The 13,871-nt window shown below is 37.6% G+C and overlaps 1 protein-coding gene and 1 pseudogene across 1 annotated transcript in view; both read right to left on the reverse strand.

The window, feature by feature from the left end:
- KIF13B (kinesin family member 13B) overlaps positions 1 to 13,871 on the reverse strand; it is a 204,537-nt gene that overhangs the window by 71,771 nt on the left and 118,895 nt on the right. Inside the window, 5 exon segments of the mRNA XM_030312696.1 lie at positions 1,281 to 1,438; positions 3,556 to 3,729; positions 9,786 to 9,914; positions 10,197 to 10,346; positions 11,976 to 12,122. Of these exon segments, the coding sequence (XP_030168556.1) occupies positions 1,281 to 1,438; positions 3,556 to 3,729; positions 9,786 to 9,914; positions 10,197 to 10,346; positions 11,976 to 12,122 (758 nt within the window).
- On the reverse strand, positions 534 to 703 carry LOC115513252 (annotated as a pseudogene).

Below are 13,871 nucleotides of genomic sequence, written 5' to 3' on the forward strand. Positions count from 1 at the left end.
GTAATACACAAATACATACTAGCACATATAATTAAAAGCAAAATTAAACAAATTTAACATCAGAACTAGAAATAGTTCTTTTAATTCATTCTAAAAGGTATGATAATGGGGTGCCTGGGTGGCTCAGTCAGTTAAGCCTCCGACTTCAGCTCAGGTCATGATCTCATGGTTCGTGAGTTCAAGCCCTGCATCGGGCTCTGTGCTGACAGCTCAGAGCCTGGAGCCTGCTTCGGGTTCTGTGTCTCCCTCTCTCTCTGTCCCGCCCCCGCTTACACTCTCTCTCTCTCAAAAATAAAAAAACGTTAAAAAAAAAAAGGTATGATGATTATATATTCCAAAGTGGTTATTCAAAAATCCAAACATGGTAATCAGATGCACAGAAGCAAGTACAGTGATTATCTTTTCATAGATAAAGGTAGTGCTATATATGCTTTGGTAACTTGACAAGTATCTTTGCTCAGGTCAGTAAAAGAATCAAGAAAAAAGTCTCAATGTCTAAGTTTAGGAGTTGCTAAAACTTTCTACATGCAAGAAAAGAAAATCTGGTTCTCTTCTATAATAAAATGAAAAGCACAAATATATGCTCTTTCAGTCATTCCCCTTCAACTTTTCTTTTTAAAATTCTGGTCAACAAATAAACCTGCTTCCTTCCATGACTGATGGCATTTCACACTTGATCTTAGCCAAAAGGCTGAGAAGCGATGACTGATAGAATTTCAAAAGAACTTTGAGCTAAAGACAAAATAAGTAAAACCTGAATTCTCAGGTATATCATGATCCATTCTCCCTCTAGTTGATTAACTAGAAGTAATTCAGAATGGGGTGCCTGGGTAGCTCAGTCTGTTAGGCATCTGACTCTTGGTTTCAGCTCAGGTCACGATCTCAACAGTTTGATGGGTTCAAGTCCTGTATTGGACTCTGCACTGGCAGCATGGAGCTTGCTTGGGATTCTCTCTTTCTCCCCACCTCTCTCTCTGCCCCTCCCCTGCTTGCACTGTCTCTGTCTCTCTCAAAATAAACTTAAAAAAAAAAAAAGTAATGCTAAGCAACTATTCTCTAAAAATTCATTCATTCTTTATTCTTAACTATCTATACATTTAACTTCTCTTCCTTCACTCTTTCAAGGAAGTTTAACTGTGCTTTAAATACTCTGGAAATAATACCATCTATCCCTGGAACACTAGTAATGTTCAGGAAAGGGTTACCTTTATAAATAACAGTATTAATCTCTAGCAACTCTTTAAAATTATAAATGGAATCAGATGGTATCCAAAATTCACCTGTCCCGAAGACTACGTGTTTTTGCTTGGATAATCCCTAAATCCCACAGGGCTGGGTTTTTCCGAGGATCATTCATCTTATGGCCATATACTTCAATTGCCAATGCCCCTTCTGAAAGATGCTCAATGAAGTCTTCAGTAATGTTAACAGAAAACTCCTAAAAGAAAATAATGACAAAAGAGGAAATACCTTCTGATAACCTTATGATTATTCATACCCACCATCACATATCTACTCCATTATGGAGAAGAGAAATGGAAAAAAAATGTTTTAGTTCTAAAACAGAATCTTTGAACATGCATGATGAGTGCTCAGAAGGTCTAAGGTTCTTGACTTTAAATATAATTGTAACTCTGATTTAAAAAAAAAACTTTTCGCCTTGAAAATCTGTTGTGAAAGACCAGCACTGTATTCTATTTTGTTAGCAATATTTGGGAAGCTATTTTAAAAGTATAAATAGTTATATTAAGAATTCCAAAAATGAGAGGTGCATGGCTGGCTCAGCCGGTAGAGTATGTGACTCTTGATCTTAGGGTTGTGAGTTCAAACCCCACACTGGGCATGGACCCTACTTAAAAAAAAAAAAAAGAGGGGCGCCTGGGTGGCGCAGTCGGTTAAGCGTCCGACTTCAGCCAGGTCACGATCTCGCGGTCCGTGAGTTCGAGCCCCGCGTCAGGCTCTGGGCTGATGGCTCGGAGCCTGGAGCCTGTTTCCGATTCTGTGTCTCCCTCTCTCTCTGCCCCTCCCCCGTTCATGCTCTGTCTCTCTCTGTCCCAAAAATAAATAAAAAAACGTTTTTTTTTTAAAAAAAAAAAAAAAAAAGATTTCCAACAATGATCTACAATGTCTTCATATAAAAGTTATTACATGCAATAAGGTAACAGTGTTAGAATAACAATTTTTCTAGCTTTAGGACACAATTATCTCCAATAACAGGAGAGCAGGAATAAATAATGATTATCAGTGCAAAAAAAAAAATCACCCAATTTTTAAAAATTCTCCCAACCTATCCATCTTTATAAGATATAAGATATATAAGTATATATATGCAATAATTATTAAGTTCCAAAACAGTTTATTTTAAAAAGTCATAAAATCCACACTCTCTCTCTTGGTCTTGAACACACAAAGGTATTTCTATGTTTAAAATAGATGAAAAAGAGACCTCTCTCTTGAAAGAAATGAGATGGATCAACTGTGGTTCACTAGAAAAACAGAATCGACAGTCTGACCATCCTGGCTCTTTTAATCACTCGCCACAGGTAAACTGACTTCTCTGAACTGACTGCTGCTGCTAAAACAATAAAAGCACTATCATCAAATACAACAGTGGTAAAGATCAGATGAAGAATAATATAAACCGCTTAGCAGGGCATCAGGTGTTCAATGAAGTTCATCATTGTCTCTTTTCTATCTTCATTTTCTCAAAAACACTAGTTTCTTACAATTTTTAGATGACAATCTCTCCAGTACTCTAACTCAACACATGGATTCCGTTGAGAAGAGTATATATGGCCGACCCGTGAACAACGCAAGGGTTACCAAAACCCCGTGCAGTCAAAACTCCACACAGAACTTTGGACTCCCCCCCAAACTGAACTACTAATAACCTGCCATTGACCAGAAAGCCTTACCACTAACATAAAGGTTTTTAAAAATTTTTTAATGTTTATTTATTTTTGAGAGAGAGACAGAGTGCGAGCAGGAGAGGGGCAGAGACAGAGAGAGACACAGAATCTGAAGCAGGCTCTAGCCTCTCAGCTGTCAGCACAGAGCCCAACGCGGGGCTTGAACTCACGAGCCATGAGATCATGACCTGAGCCAAAGTTGGACACTTAACTGAATGAGACACCCAGGCACCCCTAAACAGTTGATAAACACAGATTTTGTATGTTATGTATATCCTATACTGTATTCTTACAATAAAGTAAGCTATGGAAAAGAAATGTTATTAAGAAAACTGTAAGGAAGAAGCACCTGGGTGGCTCAGTCAGTTAATCATCCGACTTTTGATTTCAGCTCAGGACATGATCTCATGGTCGTGAGATTAAGCCTTGAGTAGGGCTCCCTGCTGAGTATGGGGCCTGCTTAGGACTCTCTCCCTCTCCCTCTGCCCTTTCCCTGCTTGCAAGTGCTCTCTCTCTCAAAATATAAAAAAAAATTTTTAAAAAGATATATATTGATACCAAATTATTCAACAAAATATTGCTCACTTTACAGTTTTGTTTTTACCTAAGTATTTAAATGCTGACGGAGTCTGGAAAACAAACTTACATTGCAGTGATCAAAGACAACCATGCATTGAGGCTCCTTGCTGACAGGAGAGGAGGAGGAGGTATCAACTTCAGGTGCAACAATTACTGGCTCCTGTTGGTCCCAGAAGTTGTATTTGCAGAACACAAAGTGGGACAGATGCTGTGGCAAGCCAGTGGCTTGAAGTATTTTAACCTGAAGGAAAAGGAAGGCTCTATTTGTTTTTAACTCAGTAAAGGTGCAACAAGTACTCTGAGTTAGAGATGGACCCCAGTCTTGACTCTGTCACCAACTATTGGTTTTTATTGACCAAATCCCATTCACTCAGGGACTGTATTTCTGCATCTGTGAAAAGGTGACGACAACTATTATATTTAGTGAGAGGTTGACAAGAGAGTAACACCACCTTGACTTGGATGTTTTCAAGTATCTACAGAGCAATTCTAGCTTCTTATAACTACATCATCATCACCATCAACCTCATCATCATCATCATATTATTATTAATTATAATTAACTGAGAAAAAAGAAGGTTCTCAACATCAACACCATTCAATGATATGAATTTGGCTAACTATGGATGTGTCATAAGAACATAAGAGTGTTAAGAATGATTTATGAAGAAAGAAATCAGCATCCATGACAATAAGGAATATTCAGTAAAGGGCGAAAAACATTTATTTGATATTTTAAAGAATAAGAAAGAATAAGGTTCTTGAGTAGAATATTATATGCTACTAGAGGATTTTCTGGAAAATTTAAAACGCCTTGGGAATGTATACTTTGAAGATCTGAAGGGATAAATGGAGATTAAAGATGGTGAATGCTGACCATCTCTGTACCAACTCTTACTGAATGCCTCCTCCACACAGATTCAGGGAAGAGATGAATCAAAGGAAATGCACCCTGGACTGTAGGAGCGCAGGGCTTTGTGATAACAACATGCAATTAGAAATATATGTCTAATCAGGGGTGCCTGAGTGGCTTGGCCAGTTAAATGTCCAACTCTTGATCTCAGCTCAGGTCTTGGTCTCAGGGTCATGAGTTCAATCCCTGTGTTGGGCTCTGCACTGTGTATGAAGCCTACTATAAAAGAAAGAAAAGAGAAGAGAAGAAAAAAGAAAAGAAAAGAAAAGAAAAGAAAAGAAAAGAGAAAGAAATGTATGTCTAATTAGACCCAAATGTGCCAAGAATAAATGCCCATAATGGATTTTAAAGCAGTCAAATATTCTAAATATTTCTTTTGGCAGGCAGTGTCAAGTTGATTTTTAAGTTGGAATTTTTGTGATAAGTTGTGACATTCTAAAACTCCTCCAGCTATGACAGAAATTAAATTCTAAAATTGATTGAGCAAAACTAAATTCTGATTTTATAATTGATTAGGGGCTGACTTTCATGACTGAGCATTGATTATTTATTATGTTTTTCACTTAGTCACTTCCTGCATGTTGTATGATGTACTGTGTCTCCAGTAAATAAATTTTTTTTTTAATTTTTTTTTTCAACGTTTATTTATTTTTGAGACAGAGAGAGACAGAGCATGAACGGGGGAGGGGCAGAGAGAGAGGGAGACACAGAGTCGGAAACAGGCTCCAGGCTCTGAGCCATCAGCCCAGAGCCCGACGCGGGGCTCGAACTCACGGACCGCGAGATCGTGACCTGGCTGAAGTCGGACGCTTAACCGACTGCGCCACCCAGGCGCCCCTCCAGTAAATAAATTTAATAAAAATAAACTTGAATATGTGGCTGAAGTTGGTATAGTTCAGCAACCACAAATGTAATCATCTTAACATTTCAGGAAGCAATAATAAGACAGAATATCATGCAAAGTAGAGGACTATTTTCTCCTATACCAGGTACATAAGGGGTAAGCAATGGTGGAGAACTCCATTATTATTCATTATTCCCTACAATGGCAACAAGATTTTGAGACATTCAGATAGCAATTCCCCTGATAGGCTACAAAAAAGACAGATTGACTAATGCATTTTATTCGTCTAAACCCAATAGAGCAATCAGTGTTTGGCAATTAATTTTTTGTTAAATTTAAAAAACCATTGCTTTTTCACTAAGTGTTTAAAATTTTTTTATTATATTCTTTAAGGTGAGACAATATGGTGTTTGAGGAGATTACAAGATTTCTGTAGAACATAAATCTAAATAAAAATCTCTGTCACATGTTAGCTTCTGCTTTTGAACAGATTAAATTCTTGGTTTCCTCAGGCTGAGACTTCTCCTATGTGAAACAGGACAGCTACCTAATGATACTGGCCTGAGTACTGACCATACTAATGGAATGAAATGAAAACACATCAAAGCATTGAGTGGACAGATGTTTGATACTATTCTTTGTGATTAAATTCCATCGGAAAGCCAATTTTTTTCCCTTAGAAATCAATCTCAATTTTAAGGTTGAAATAAATTAAAAAGATTTCATATGCTGAACTATATCCTACAGGCAACTTATCAGGAATAAGACTGCCAGGAACGAAGAATACCAGGAATGAGGAATATCCTGCATCCAGAACATAGTTTTTGGGTCTTTTTGCTTTTTAAGTTTCTACATACAGAAATCAAAATCACCACAAGGTGTCAGAATACCACAGATTTCGACTTGCCACTGTTCATTATAAAGCCCAGGAATGTCAGAAGACATGTTGTTTGGGGTTTTAAAATACACTAATTTAATTTAATGTAATTGAAAACATCAATATGTGAATATGTGCACACTTATCTTTCATCATAGAAAAATAAATCTAGACTGCTGTTATAAGCTGGTGATACCTATTATTGTTAAATGTCCCAGAATGATTTGTTTTTCCCACCAATATTTTATTGTCATATAGTCTGTCTTCCTCATTTTACACAAAAGACTATTATATGCTTACAATATGGTCTCTAAAAAACACTTTCCACTGAAAGGAACTAGGTTCCTTGGAGACATAGCTGATTCTAGTTCTTCTGGGAGAGGAAATGTCCAGAATGAAACTAGAATATTCATCATACCAGGAAGCAAGAAAGCTTGTAGCATAGTCTATGAGGGTTACGTCTGTGTCAAAAGGACTCAAGAGACAACTGAAGAGGAGCCCACAGGCCAAAGATGGGATAATTTGAGCTTCAATATAGGTAATAAATACAATGGATCAAAACACATCAAATATTTTTAAATCAAAGAGTTCACAATGACATTTGGCCAAAAAAAAAAAAAAAAAAAACCAAAAAAAAACAACAAACACCTCACTGGCCACTTTTGTATGTTTGTAGGAAAACCAATTAATTATTTTGAAAATTAGTTTAAATTTTTTTTTTCAATGTTTATTTATTTCTGAGACAGAGAGAGACAGAGCATGAGTGGGGGAGGGGCAGAGAGAGAGAGAGGGAGACACAGAATCGGAAGCAGGCTCCAGGCTCTGAGCCGTCAGCACAGAGCCCGACATGGGGCTTGAACTCACAAACCATGAGATCAGGACCTGTGCCAAAGTCGGTTGCTCAACCGAATGAGCCACCCAGGTGCCCTGAAAATTAGTTTTTTAAAAAAAGGAGAAAAGAATGCAACATTTACCCTGCCTTTCCTATACAAATTGTATCCCTGAAGAACAAAATAGCTGATATAATAGGAAGATTCTCTCTAGAATCTAGAGAAGAGTTCTATTTTTTTAATATAATTTATTGTCAAATTAGCTAACATACAGTGTGTACAGTGTGCTCTTGGTTTTGGGGGTAGATTCCCGTTTTCACTTATATACAACACCCAGTGCTCATCTCATCAAGTGCTCTCCTCTATGCCCATCACACATTTTCCCCTCTCCCCCAATGCCCCCAACAACCCTCAGTTTGTTCCCTGTATTTAAGCATCTCTTATGGTTTGCTTCCCTCCCAAGAATCTAGAGAAGAATTCTAGCTAACAAATGGTGATAGAATTATAGTATCATTCTTTTCTAACTCCTAATGAAATATCTAGGTAATAATCATCAGTAATTGCTAACATCTCCAGAAGAAAACCAGACATAATATGACTGCGGATGGAAGAACACACCAACACCTATAAAATGCCCTTGCTACTCCCCTTCCCCATATTATCACCTTCATATCTAACTACCAGTTTAACACATTCAATAATACCAATCAGCAAAATCTAGATTATGAGATAATACAAGACCAGTAAGTCAGTTTCTAAAATAAAGAAACTATAGGGTAAGAGAGAGAGAGATAACAAGAGAAGAAGCAAGCCAGCACAAGGCCAGTGACACTTTAGATTCAGATCTAAATCTAAAGATTAAGATTTAAGTGACACATCACACAAGCCAATCAAGGAAACTGGGTAAATCATGATATTAAGAAAGTATTAATTTTAGATTATGGTATAATAGTTATTTTTTTAAGTACTCTTCTTTTGGAGATATATACTAAACTATTACAGATGAAATATGATGTCTGGAATAGCTTCAAAATAATCCAGGGGAAACAGACAGCACAGAGCAGCTTGGGTGTATGAGTCAGACATGATTGACCATGAGTTGATAATGTGGAGGGAGGGTAAATAGGGATCAATAACATTTTTCTCACTACTTTTTTATATGTTTGATATCTTCCATTAAAAAAAATCTGAAAATATTTTAAATTCTTTTTTTTTTAAAGCTTATGTTACCCACTATATACTACTTTTTTTTCAGTTCTGACTTTCTCAAGTGAAACTGTATCTGTGTATGGTACCTTACTAATGGTAAACTTTTACATAGTTGCATTTACTAGTCCATCACTTTTAAAAGGAGCCATTATGGAGTCATCAAGTCTATGTCTCCACCTTTGATAATCATACAACCTCAGAGAAAATGTTCTAGAATCAAGAATAATACAGTAAGGATTAACCTTTTAGTGAATTAAGAATTTTCCCCCACATTCTGAAGCACCTGACTTAAACATCCGAGGCCTTCTTAATACATACGAAGACCCATAGAAAGGAGCACATGTTTAACAGCTGTAGTAGCTTCCCCATCGCTCGCAGCAAATGCCTCACTTACTCTTTTCAGTATTAACTCCAATTTTAGTATTTAGTGTTTCAGTGTTTAGTATTCCAATTTAGTATTTCAGTATTAACTCCAATATTTACTGAGACACGGAACTGGACTAAGGATGGATTATGAAATACACGTTAAGTTTAGGCTTCCTTCATTTCACCTTTTAATGGCCTTCTTCTCACTCATACACTGGTCCTATGATCCTCGTGGATTTCTCTTCCTCAAAAACCCTTTTAACTGGGTCCTACAGAGATTCTCAACCAATGGCACACTGGATCACCACACTGTTTGGAAATGTGCAAGAGTTTTTTCATTGTCCTAATGAGTGACAGAGGTGGCACTAACTACACCAATTGGGTAGGAGTTCAGTAATGTAATGACCTACTTAAGATCTACCTAGCTGTTACCCATGAAAATATGATAGTACCCTATGGAGAAAGAGGTTTATATCACATGTTCCCCGCCCCCCCTTCAAGTTCACTCTGAGTCTCACTTCCAGAAATTTTCCTCAGACTTTACTCTCTGAATTAATTACCTCTCCTCTATGTCCCAGAGCAACTCTTTCAACCTCTCTCAGAGCACTTGGGTCACACGATATTGGATTCTTGTGTGTCCCCCTCCACATAAACAGAAACTACACAGGTTGCTCCTTGACAGCAGAAATCCTGTCTTATTCATCTTTATGTTCTCAGCACAATGTCTAACAGATATCACTCAAAAATACTCTTGAATTGTATGCATGGAAAGACCAGAAAGAGCAGGGTTTGGGATGAGCACATGCTGGAATAGCATACACAAAGGCACATGGGTAAGGGGAACAAAAAACACATGGAAAAACACGTGAAGAGTGACTTCTATATAATAGGAGCTTAGGAGCAGAAACAAGACTGGAGTAAATTTCTAGCATCAGCAGAAGTCAAGAGGTCCATGTGAAAAAAACTTTGTTTCTCTACAGAGAAGTTCACATAAACATAAATCCATATAACTTTGGAGCAGAATGTCCCGGAAAAAGAGGTGACTTATCTGAAACTTCAAAGAGGAAGGTAGTAGAAGTACCTAACTGGTAAATCAGTATATTTGATGAAATATGGTCTCCAGAATACCAATACTAAAGATTTCTTTAGAGACAGGTATTTCAAAATTCGAAAGAGAACACAGTATTTATTGTCTAACTACCCACAATCCTCAAAATCCACCACACTTCCATTACTTCTAAATGAAACTGGGACTTACCATGCACACAAGTCTATTCTCCTGGATTTCCTTATCACAGGAGAGATCTGTGGTGTCATCACCTCCAGCAATCCTTTCCCCAATGTCACCACTGATTCGCATCACCTCTACATGCAGCCGACCTGCCACCTATAACAAGAGAAGAAAAATGGGATTTTGTTATTTCTCCCATTTTAGAGTCAGGTGGTTGGGTTAACGGTAAATGAGAATTTAGAAGTGTAGGTTCTAACAGTTACTTTTCCTCAAAGTACTTGGAATAATCACCACCAAGCAGATGGAAATACAGGTAATAATAATACACATAAATAACACTTATTATTGATGAAAAAGAGTCACAACAACGTACTACCACCACTGTAATGTTTCCTAAACTTTTCTCTGCAGGGTATAAGGCATAAAGAGAAAACTAACCTCTCCTTTCTGGTTGACAATTGGAACAGCATACTGTAACTTCACATCATAGAAGAGGGACTCGAGGAAGACATTCGCCACCCCAATGAGACTGTGATTTTCCTGTTCGTCATAGAATGGATCAGCACGCTTGAAGTAGGACCGTATGACCTTTAAAGAGATTTGGAACATCGCAACTTCAGAAATCACTTAAAACAAATTAATTCAGGGAGGCTGGGTGGCTCAGTCAGTTGAGCGTCCGACTTTGGCTCAGGTCATGATCTCACGGTTTGTGAGTTCGAGCCCCGCATCAGGCTCTGTGCTGACAGCTTGGAGCCTGGAGCCTGCTTCGGATTCTGTGCCTCCCTCTCTCTCTGTTCCTCCTCCGCTCATGCTCGCTCTCTCTCTCTCTCAAAACTAAATAAACATTCAAAAAAAATTTAAAACAAATTAATTCAACCTACTACCACCTTTTCATGGCCAGTAAGAAAGTGATCACACTCAGCTTAAGTACAACAATGGGTCACACCCACTCCCTCTTCCTCATCCCCATCAGAATGGGGATCAGCATCCTTCACCCATGACAGAGCCATCTCAGTATATCATTACTTTATTTCTTCTCCTTTATGTGGAAATCTTGCCATGAAAATAGAGAACACATATTGGCTAGAAAAAGAAGTCGAGTGTACAAAAGTGCTCTTCAGTTGTCATTCATATCTATTCCACTTGTTCCTGCCAAACCATAAGATAATGGTGCTGCTTAACGAGAGCTGACCCCATATGCAAGAGTGGTTTGCTTTTTTGTAATTTGTTAATGTTGTTTTATTTCTAGGCTGACATACAAGAGAAATACAGAAGAAAAGAAAAAAAATTTAAGAAAAAATGTCATCTAACTATAAAGTCATTTTTTATGACAATCTGGAAAAATAAACATTTATTTTTAAAAACAAGATGCTGGGGCGCCTGGGTGGCGCAGTCGGTTAAGCGTCCGACTTCAGCCAGGTCACGATCTCGCGGTCCGTGAGTTCGAGCCCCGCGTCAGGCTCTGGGCTGATGGCTCGGAGCCTGGAGCCTGTTTCCGATTCTGTGTCTCCCTCTCTCTCTGCCCCTCCCCCGCTCATGCTCTGTCTCTCTCTGTCCCAAAAATAAATAAACGTTGAAAAAAAAAATTTAAAAAAAAATAAAAACAAGATGCTAAGGAAGTAAACAACTCTGAGGAAACAAGACCAACAGTGTTGAAAGTTGTATAAATATACATAACATGTATTTCTGTTTTAAATATGCACAAGTACATGGCCGACCTAAATGGGAAAACCTGCAACTTGAGGAGAAAGTTCCAGAGTACAGCTCTACATCACCCACTTTAGGATCAAAACACCTTCAAAATCTGCTCTTAATGGTATAAATATTAAGGTACCACTGATGTTGTACTCAAAAAAGTGATACTACAGGATACTATTTGCAAGGTTAAATGTGTGGAGAAGTGGGAAGAGAGATAATAAGGCCTGGTCTCTGTCCTAAGTAAATTCACAGTCCTGCACAGGACCAGACACACATGACAACTACAGATGTTAGAATGGAATGTAGAAGATTCTACAAGTAATCCAGAGAACATACAATGAGGAGAGGAAAGAATATTCTTGATTAGCAAAACAATTTAGAAGGTTAAAATAAGTATTATTCTAGAAACAGGATTACTATTTTAGAAAAATGAACAATTCTTCCCTAAAATGGTTAGGCTCCTTCCTGCTTGATTCTTTCTATGACTACTGGTTAAGTCCTTTTTCTCAGATAACTTACTGGAGTATCTTCTTCACACTCCTTCCACTCCTGATAAAGGTCTCTCATATCCAGCAATCTGTTGTCCAGTTTTTCTAAAGACCAAATCTGTTTTCCTTTTCCTTTTCTTCTCACCTGGATTGCAGGCTCACTAAGAAGAGAGCCTCGCTGTAAAACAGTAAGAGTGACCATGTGAAACACAAAGATATCCATCACGGAAGTCAACCCTGACCATTCTCTACCCACCAGTCAAATGTCATCAACCCAAACTAAAGCTGCTATCATCCTCTATTCAGTTCACTGCAAAACTTCCCAGAAACCTTACAAGCTTAATATGATGCCATTATATTCAATGGCGATCAAAATTTAAGTATATAAATTAGATGTAATTTACAAAGTAAATTTACATAGTATATTATTCATATAGTAAATGGGATATAAATTTAAATCTAAAACCTAACAGACTAAATCATGTTTAATGGGATATTAAAAATGTTTTATTCAGACCATCATATGATCAGAGTCCCAGTGGGTAGAAAAAGAGTCATAAGCATTGAATGCGAAGGGAAAGTTTGCTGGGATGGAGAGCTAAGAAATGACCTTTTACTTTCAAGTTTGAATTTAAATATCTTTTTGAATGGGTAGTATGTTAATGTGGTACAAAACACAAAATGTTTAAAAGAGCAAACCATGAAAAGAATCCCATTTACCCATTTGGAGGCAACAAATGACACCAACGTAAAAATACACATAGCTTGAATTTAAAATTTAAAATTTAAAAGAACAGTATAGAACTAGATAGAGATGCTGGTCACACAACACTGTGAATGCACTAAAGGCCACTGAACTGTTTGCTTTAAAATGGTTAATTTTACGTTATATGAATCTCACCAGAAAAAAACCTAGAACTTAATGAAGTTTTTCCAGCTTAAAAAAGCAATGTTTTTAATATAAAAAAGTTTTTAAAACCACAAAGTAGAAAATAAAAATACCCCTGTGAATCTCCCCCAGAGAGACGTATCTATCAGTTACTCATCAATTTAGAGTCACCAGATAATTTACCAACTGTTTGGATATGTCTACTCGGAACTTTAGGGGACTGTGAATACACCCATGTTACTTTAACATCCCACGTATAATCATTTTCAAAGAAACAGAATTTACATGATGAAACAAAGATTTTAGAATTCTGAAGCTCAAAAATTACCATTCTCTCATACTATAAAGACTCCCCTACCTAATACTCAGCCAACCAGGGAATCAATACAAAAAGCTCATCAGTGATCTGCAGAGAGTGGTACTACAGGCAGAGAATGCTAGAACCAGGAGGAAATGGCAACCAGCAATATGCTGAAGCATCAAGACTTGGCCCTCCTGCAATTACAATAAGAATTGGAAAAAAGAAAAAAAAAAAAAAAAGAAATTTCTGCCTCTCACCAAAATCACCAGAAAGAGGCGAGTACAAGGTCAGGAGTAAGACCAGAACAAATAACGGTGCGCACAGCATGGACACGACATTAAGTGAAATGAAGAGTTTTCAAATACCAAAACCAAAAGATTTTGTTGGATAAAAGAGTTAAGGCCCAGCCTGAGTTAAGGAGACTCTCTACTTAAGAAATACTTTCTTGTCAAGCTCGTCTCTCCAGGTGAAATCTGAAAATACTAATCTAGTAAATCTATGATAGCAGTGTAGATTAGTAGCCGTCTGTTAACGATGGCTGCTTCAACACCAGCAATGTGCATCATCTCTACCGGCCATCACATACCCCATGAACATACTCCCAGGTGTCTGGGAGAGAGGGATGCCCAAAATGACCTGCGTCACTTCTAGGTGTTGACCTGGCTGCCTGGAGACAGGGTTGATCTTTCCAACAAGGTCCGAGCCAGGATACACAGAAAAAGCTACAGAGAGTCATG

This window comes from Lynx canadensis, chromosome B1 (genome assembly GCF_007474595.2).
Source record: "Lynx canadensis isolate LIC74 chromosome B1, mLynCan4.pri.v2, whole genome shotgun sequence".
Classification (NCBI taxonomy): Eukaryota; Metazoa; Chordata; class Mammalia; order Carnivora; family Felidae; genus Lynx; species Lynx canadensis.